Source organism: Miscanthus floridulus, chromosome 15, assembly GCF_019320115.1.
Source record: "Miscanthus floridulus cultivar M001 chromosome 15, ASM1932011v1, whole genome shotgun sequence".
Classification (NCBI taxonomy): domain Eukaryota; kingdom Viridiplantae; phylum Streptophyta; class Magnoliopsida; order Poales; family Poaceae; genus Miscanthus; species Miscanthus floridulus.
Window position 1 is genome coordinate 13,730,867 of NC_089594.1, and position 8,957 is coordinate 13,739,823.

At 48.3% G+C, this 8,957-nt stretch overlaps 1 protein-coding gene across 1 annotated transcript; it reads left to right on the forward strand.

Moving 5' to 3' along the window:
* The first annotated feature begins 854 nt into the window (after positions 1–854).
* On the forward strand, positions 855–6,911 carry LOC136509495 (cation/calcium exchanger 5). The gene is made up of 2 exons (XM_066504271.1): positions 855–1,990; positions 6,074–6,911. The coding sequence occupies exons 1-2, from the start codon at positions 1,271–1,273 to the stop codon at positions 6,836–6,838; spliced, it is 1,485 nt and encodes a 494-aa protein (XP_066360368.1). The 5' UTR covers positions 855–1,270; the 3' UTR covers positions 6,839–6,911.
* Positions 6,912–8,957: the final 2,046 nt, after the last annotated feature.

An 8,957-nucleotide genomic window follows, 5' to 3' on the forward strand; every position in this document is an offset into this window, starting at 1 on the left:
AGCAGCAGTAGAATGATCAATTGTATTTTATGGATTACATTGCTGTATGTATGTTCAAGTTCATATGATGCTCTTGATGAAAATATGACATGCGAGGCCAATCCAAACCATCATTAGTTAGGTAATTCTGTAACCACTTTCATGTTTCTATCAACTATGTTATGAATTTAAGTATGGAATTAAGATATAATCTAAACTTATGTATTTATAAGCTAGTTTTGTTATCTATCGGTATTTTGACCCGATGCGAGCGCTATATACGCTTTGATAGCGGCCCTAGGCGTCAAAATTGAAGAGCTCCGCCACTGCTAGCCAATGTTTAGATACCTCTTAGTTCAACACCAATTCACCTTTGATCCATCTAATTGAGACCCAAACTACAATTCAGTTCAACAACGGGGCGGCACGCTTCTCTTCCTCTGTGGTCATTGCTGACCTACTGCAGGGAAATGCGAGGGCGCACGATGACACACTCCTCTGCGCGGCATGGGGGTACGGTCAATGGTGGCCCCCCTCTGCGCCTCTATGGTGGCAGCGAAGCTGCGGGACCATGGCCGGCGGCACATATGCGAGCGATAGAGTGACGTGCTTCTTCTCTCTTCTTTGTGTTGTGCTTGCACGGTTTGAACCAAAAACTGAACTGAAAAAACCAGCACTGAACTTGTTGGTTCCTTGTGCCGTGACAAACGGATCGCCCAGAGGATTTCAGAAAACCGAAGTTTCTGATAAAAAACCAAAGAAACCGAACTAAACTGTCGGCGCACGTGCATATCCTAGACAATAAAACTGTAAACAAAACTCGGACACGACCAGGGCAGCATTGTGGCCCAAACCGAACGGGCGCAGCAGACTCAGGACGTTTTACACTCTGCCCAAAAGGGCCCAAGTTGCATTAAAAAAAGGGGCCCAAGTTAGTTTCAAAAAAAGGGCCCAAGTTGCAAACCGAACGGGCGCAGCCTGCTGCTCTTGGGCCAGACCGTTCCAGTTTCCGCGTCAAACTAACGGGCCCCACAAACCCCATGTTGCGCTTGTACCTGCGCGGGACCCACCACCACCGCCGAGGTCGGCAGCCGTCCACTCCGCTCGTGGGCTGCGTTCGGCCTATTCGCGTCGGCGTCCGTGCCGCTCCCACTCGCTGTCGGGCTCGGGCTGGCTGGCTGCCATCTTCACCTCCTCCCTCCCCAGATTCCCTCGCCTCTCAGTCGCCGCCGCACTCCCCGCACGCACTTGATTCCCCCCACGCGCGCGGCATTCCGCATCGGCGCATGGCATGGTCACCCCGGGGGGGTCCACCTGCGCCATCTCCTCCGCGCTGGCGCAACCGCCGGCGCTCCTCGACTACGCCGCGATCCACTCGTGCCTGCTCCGGGGCGACGCGCGATTCTCCGTCCCGCTGCTCGCGCTGCTCCTCCTCCTCCACTTCCGCCTCCTCGCCGCCGCGGCCTCGGCGCGCTTCACCCCGGCGGTGTCCCGCCTCGCCGCGCGCCTGCGGCTCTCGCCGTCCATGGCCGCCGTCACGCTGCTGGCGCTCGGCAACGGCGCGCCCGACGCGTTCGCCTCCGCCGCGGCGCTCGGGGGGCCCCGGGGGATGCCCAGGGCCGGGCTCGCCGCCATTCTCTCCGCGGGAGCGTTCGTCTCCGCCTTCGTCGTCGGCGCCGTCGCGCTCATCGCCGCGCCCTTCGCCGTCCCGCCGGCCTCCTTCGCGCGCGACGTTTTCTTCTACCTCGTCGCTGCGTCGGGGCTGTTCTACGTCTACCTCAGCGCTGAGATCTTCCTCTGGCAGGCTGTTGGGCTCGTGCTCTTCTATGCCTTCTTTGTGGGGCTAGTGTTCTACATGGATTTGGGGAGTGCGGAGGGGAAGGCGGTCAGCGCCGCGGCCGCTGAGCTGGAGATGGTGAGTGGCAGTGGCCGTGTGGCCGTGGACTTGCCGATCACAGTGGAGGATCACAGGCGGCAACAACAACCTGCTTTGTGTGCGTTGCTCTCGAAGGTATGCATTCAATTCAACAACTCGCTGTTAGTTTGTGTGCTTACTTGAGTGAGTCATTGTTAATGTCCAATGTGCTAGTAGTACTTGCTTGACGGAGACATCAATCCTAGTCTGTTTGGTGGTGTCTGCAGATTCAACAGTCTCACCTGAAAAAATGCTGAAAATTATGATTTCTTTATCTGCAACTTTCATCTTTTCGTTGACTTTGGCCCCCCTTTTCCCTGGAGTACGTTTAACTTTGGGTTTTAACATTACTGACTGGATTCAAATGTGAAACAGTCGATCAAACACATAGCTCTTACCAGCAAATGTTTAGGGAAAAAAAATCAAAAGCATGTAACAGTTTCTTCTTTATAGTTTGTAGATTATTAGCTGCTGAACTAACTGGAATAAGGATAGTGACTCAACTCTCCTAGGGTCCAATACATGTTCTTACAACCCTAGTAAGCCAAGCCCCACCTGGTCAATCAAGCTTACGGGTGAGGGGTGAACGAACGTTGCCAGTATCAGCTATAACACGAACAAGTGAATGCCCAAGCATCCTTGCTGGTATTTTGGACATCTGCTAGCTCATAGTGGTTGATGAACAGACGAGCGATTTGTCCAACTCTCGCATGCCAGATTAGATGTTCGGTTTTAGTATGTTTTGGAGTTAGGATGTCTATTGTCTGCTCCTCCCTTTATTTTTCTCCTCTAGGAAAAACTAGGTATTTGGTGCTTAGACAGAGCAACTACAAAGAAGGTGAAACTTTTGTGGAGGGAAAGCTGAGAAGCATATAAGTGACTAGTGATTGTCAATTGTCATGCGCACGGACCGGAGAGGGGTCGGCCAGGGCTAACCCTGGGGGGCATCGCAGCTAGGGCAAGAGAGAGGATAGAGGTGTGTTTGCTTGCGTGAACAGTAAGGGGAACACGGGGGCAAGAAGGCAGAGGGGTATTACCCTAATTCTGCTCAACCTTTCATTCATAAGCTCTATATTTATATAGAGGCATAAGACTTGACCCCTAAGACTCCTAATAGATTGATACTTTGTAGATGGAAGAATCCAATCTAATTACAACTCAAATTTATTAAGCCTAACTCTATGACACAGGGCCCAACTGGCCCTACCTTAATAGTTCAACCAGCCACCTTGGATTTCCCCCTCTTGCAGTAATATATTTTGCTGACCATTACATCTCTCCTCGCCCTGTGAAGCAATTCATCCTTGAGCTGCAGTAATAGGTATATACTTCCTTAATGAGTTCGGCATCCTTTCGTTGTTGGTGCTATCCAGTAGGAAAGAGGATGGACAGTTTCATAACAACCTATCCAGAGTATTGGCCTCCCATGTCTCCAGAATTTCATTGTTAAGTTTGCGAAATCCCACATGATTGGCCCTAGGGAACTTAGCCAGTTTACTCCCAGTATGATATCATAATCTCCAAGTGGTATACTGTAACAGTCAATAGTGAATTGCTCTGGCCCAATTGATATTTGTAAGTTGTGGCATGATCTGACGTTGGATATCTGATGGCCTCCAAGTACTGCTACTTTAAGGCTATCTGGTGCTGGTATTGTCTGGAGCTGCAGATATCTTGCAGTATCTGCATTTATGTAGTTGTGTGTAGATCCAGAGCCCAATAATGCCAACAGGGAGTGCCCATTCACACAGATTTCCAGTTGCATAGTTGGCCTAGTTGCAACATGTAGTGAAACCTGAGTCTGTGTGTCTGTTGAGGCAGTATCCGGGGTGTCAGGCTGATGGCGGCTTGCATACTTCCCTGTCAGAGAGATTGCTGTCTCCAAGTGTGATGGTTCTTCTATACTGGTGGGAGATAGGTTGTGTAGATTGTAGGGGAAGGAGGTAGGAGGACAAGGGACGGGCAGGCGACGGCGGCCTGTGGTCGCTTGTACGCAAGGGGAAGTCGGCGGCCTAGGGAAGGCAACGGCATGTTCGCCCTCCTCCTTGGCTGCAGCAGCGGCTTTAGCGGCGGCGGCGGCGGCGGCGTCTTTGGTGGACTTAGTGCCGCCTTGCTCGATGGAGATGAGGCGGGTGTCAACATTGTCCCAGCTGCATTGAAGCTCATCGAAGCGAGTGTTGGTGTTGATGACGAGCTTCTCGAGCAGTGCCTTCACGTTGGTGGCGTTTGGAGCGGTGTTGTTGTTGCTGGCCATGGATACCTGTTCTCTAGATACTAGATGTGATGGGACTATATTTGTGGGAGGTGGGTTGTGTAGATTGTAGGGGAAGGAGGTAGGAGGATGAGGGACAGGAAGGCGAAGGCAGCGTGAGGCCGGCTTACGGCAGGCGGCAGCACAGGGGGCAATGGCAGCACTGGAGATGGCAGGCGCAGGGGAGCAGGGATGCAGGAGAGCTTGAGGAATAATCCTCTATATTTCTTGCTTGCCTGATATGAGTACATGTCCCCTATATTTATACTCCCAATGGCATGTTCCCTAAGCAAACTAGAAGTAGAGTCCTTATAGATTTGGACTCTCCTTTTCCTAAACAAACTCTATCTTTCCTAATCTGAATTTATTCTTTCCCATCTTATTCAAAATCTAATTGGACGTGGACTCCTCCTTGGGAGGAGGGACCCGGGGGAGGCCCCCCCTCCTGTGCTCGGCCAGCCCTGGCCCTTCTCTGGGCCTCTGGGTCCACCACTGCCGGGCCTCTTTGGACCCATGGCACCAGTAGGGATGAAAACGGATTGGATACGGACGGATATCACCGATATTACATTTGTTTTCATATTTCTGTCCGGATTCGGATTCGAATACGGATAGTGTCAACTATGTCGGATAGGATACGATTGGATATCGACATCATAAATATACGATTTGAGTATTCGGATACGGATACGGTATCGGATGTTGGATATCCGGACTTGAATACGGACAGATCTCAACCCCTCTAAACGGATTCGGTTTCGAATACGGTCGGAAAATAACCGTACTGTTTTCATCCCTAGCACCAAGTCTGGTGGTTGGTGTAATTACAGTTTGAGGCGCAGGAGATCTGTCAGTCCTGCTTTGTATAGCATAGCTTGTTACAGATTGTTTACCCGAGAGAGCTGTGTCATAAACTGGTCTGTGTACTCCTTAAGTGATTCATGCAGTTGAGTTTCTGATAAATGTCCCAGCGAGTTCTTTTGCTGTCAGAGGTCCGAAGGTTTGTTGATGATAGAGAGAAAATTGGGCCATGATTGGGTGCTCTCATCCTTTTCTAAGCACATAAACCATGTCAAGGCTTGACCTGTCAAGTGGAAGGATGCTAACAGCATCTTGTCTTTTTCTGGTGTTATCTGAGATAGAAAAGGGTTCGTAGACTCCATATTCTGGAAACAATCATTTATAATAATTCTGATTACCCTTGTGTTCATACCTTGGCTCCTGATTCTTTGGTGTGAAATCTGTTTTTCCTTCCCATCCACCAGAGGCTGTTTCACTTTCCACTGGTTGCTGATCTATCAGAATTGGTCCCTCTGGTACTGTGGCTCCCCTTTTCGGGGTTGGAACATAGATCGGAGTAGTTTTGGTCCGCTCCCGCTGTGCTTGCTGCTCGAGTTTTGCTGCCTACACCACTAGTGGTTGCATCTTTTATTTGATCTCTTTCATCCAACTAGCCCATGCTGTACAGATCCAAATCAGATTCCATTGTGATGGAAGAACCCCGCTGGCTCCAAATACCATTTGTCACACTCTCAGATTGCAGAGGGGTCGGCCAGGGTTAACCCTAGCCGAGAGGGTGAAGAAAGTGGGGGCTAGGGCAAGAGAGGAGAGTGTGGTACACGGGGGCAAGAAGGCAGATGAGGATTACCTTAATTCTGCTTAACCTTTCATTCATATAAGCCCCTCTATATTTATAGAGGCATAAGACTTGATCCCTAAGACTCCTAAAAGATTTTGTTGCTCCTCTCTTGCAGTTCACGAAGCTTTAGCAAGGGTAGTGAGTGAGTGGGATGAATCATGTATTATGCTATAATAATATATAATATATCACACTGCACCACTTCACAGATATACTTAGTTTGAGAACATTTTCCTTTCATTCTCTGTATTTTTCTCAATACTGATTTAAGTATATCTACCTCTGGCAGGTAACAGAAGTTTGGGAGTGGCCCATTGCATTTGTTCTGAAGCTTACAATACCATCAACCCTTCCTTCTGAGTGGAGCAAACTTTACATTAGTGCAAATATCTGTCTGTGTCCTCTCTTAGTCCTGTATTCTTTCAGTTCGTTCATTCCTCTAGATATCCGAATAGTGTTTCTTCTCCCTCAAATCCGTTTCCCTCTATGGTCTGTTGTGCTTTTTGCTAGCTTGTGTTTAGCTCTATCCCGTTACCTTTTCGAGAAAGAAGCCCCAGAAACAGAAAACATCGCAAGCACCCTCATCTCTTTTATTATGAGTGTCTTCTGGATCTCGACCATGGCTGGAGAGCTCCTGAACTGCCTTGCTGCAATTGGAGTTATCATGGACTTCCCTCCAGCTATACTCGGCATGACAGTCTTGGCATGGGGGAACTCTGTGGGAGACCTTGTTGCAGATGTGGCACTAGCCAAGGCTGGTCAACCTACATTCGCCATTGCTGGCTGCTTTGCTGGTCCAATGTTCAATATGCTGGTTGGATTGGGAACTGCCCTTGTAGTACAAACAGCAAGAGTGTATCCCAGAGCTTATGTACTTGAATTCCATGTCGGAATTGTCGTTGCATTTGTGTTTCTTCTTCTGAGCTTGATGGGCACCCTGTTGGTGGTCACCTGGGCTAGGTTTCGGGTACCCAGATTTTGGGGCTACTGCCTTATGGGTATATACATCTTGTTTACCATAGTCAGTATCGCTATCGCGAGTTCTTCAGGATGATATGTGATCTGTTTTGTGAAGATAGTTGCTGCTAGATTGTGGTATATACTTAGCAATTGCAGTTTGTCTGGTTGATGCATCCGATGAAAACTGTTCATGAGATATCATCTGCCTGGCCATGCTGTCTAATCTTAATGTATAGAATTGAGATATTTCACTGCAAAGTTTATTGAAGTGGTACGGTTGGTAGGATGTTACATGTTGCTTTGAAGCCGTTGTTTGTTGTGTTTTTTTTATGCTCGTTTAGGTAAAAGTTTCAGATGAGATGCATAGAAATCGACCTTCTTCTTCACTTGTGTCCTGGAGGTCTCGGGTCCGAATCAACCTTCTTGCAAAATAAGCAAAGAGAGAATCTCTAGCACAAGCCTCCCCCAAACATCTCTAAGAGCAAGTATATAATAATAGGCTCTAAGAGGAGAGAGAGGGGGGAGAAGCGAGCTGTAAGCTTATAGCCGGCTTAGGCACAGGAACAAAAAAAACTTTATGAGAAAAATAAGTGAGTCATGTATTAATAGAGAAGAGATAACTATTATATAGGTGGTCTGAGAGGCTGCAAGGAACTTTACAGTCAGCATTAACCTTTCTAAGAGAAGTGAGGTTGGGAGCTTAGCAGCCATGTTTCATGTTTCCTGAAGGAAACGGAAACAGGAAATGATGACGTGAACATGGAGCTATATTTTATAATGCAACTGCGGGACCTAAATGTTTTTAGAACGAGAACTTTTTATTCGCGAAATAATGTTCATGGAACAAGAAACGTGACCTTGTTTCACGTTTCCAGCTGTCAAGGCTGGGAGAAGAGAGAAAAAAAAGTCGGATGACATGAAGCTGAAGTGAAAAATGCAATTCTTGAGGAGCCCTTCAGTGTCGGTGGAAGAAGTGAAATCAATTCTCTTTGAGACTTTCAAATTGCGCCGCAAGTAAAAATAGAATGCAGGAAATAAACTTACGAATAAAATCAATGAAACATCCTACTGGCCCCTTTCCCTTCTTCCAGGGTGTACAAGGTTCGGGGCATATTGAGGAATACGAGCTACACCAACCGTGAATGGTCAAATCTCAAACCATTGAGGAGCAAGTAGTAGTGGGATTATTTTATATTTTATAATGATAGATGTGGGTAACTTAAATGTAAATTAAAACATATGCTTTTTGTTATCTTTAATATGGCTGAAGTTCGTAATTTATAAGCAAATTTAGGGGTTATTCTCAATTATGTTTCATAATGGAAGAGATTATTTAGATGTAGATTTTTGATGTTATTTATGGCTTTTTACATAATGATAGTAGTGGGTATTTTTTATAAAATATATTAGATTTTTTATAAAATTTAGGGGTCTGCCATGGCTGAGCGCATCTGAAGGGCTGCGCCCCGACGTCTCCGGCCCCGTGCCCACCCCCGGTGAAGCCCGGCGAGGCCATGTGAGCCCGCCTGCATCCGGCGACTCCGGCGAGGCCGTGCAGGCCCGCCTGCATCCGGCGAGGTCGTGCGAGCCCGCCTACGTCCGCCTTGTGCCCGTGTCCAGCCAATCCTAGCCCCAGTCGCTGCTCCACGCCCTCCCCGGACGCCGCGCCTGGCCGCGCCCGCGGTGGCTGGCCGCCAACCGCTCCGCGCACCGTCAAGCCGGCTGGAGGAGGAAGAAGACCGTGAAAAGATTTTTTTGCACATTCTCAAGTGCGACCTATCCCATAGGTAAATCTGGCAATTCCAATCAAAATGCTCTTGAGTGAATCTTGATCTACTGTGTTACCTAAACGGTTTCCTAGTGGATCTCAGATCCACTAGTGGAGATGCTCCATGGTGAATCTGAGATCCAGATTCACTTTTTTGAAAAGTTGAGCTATCCTAAACAAACCTTTAATGGCTAGATTTAAGTCTTGAAAATAGCCGTTAACACACCCTGAGCACCGGTGCGATTTATCCAGCATCATCGGACTCCTTCGATGCCCCCTGGGCAGCTCTGCAGAAGGTTTAGGGCAAAGGCCCTAAGCTCCGGTCCCCTTAAGGCATACCACCAGTGGTTCTGGACACCTTTCATAGAAGGTTTTCAGCAACACCAGAAAACTCCGGTGCTTCTTCCGCTGTTGTCAAACGTGCACAGAAAAGGCCTAGGCCAGC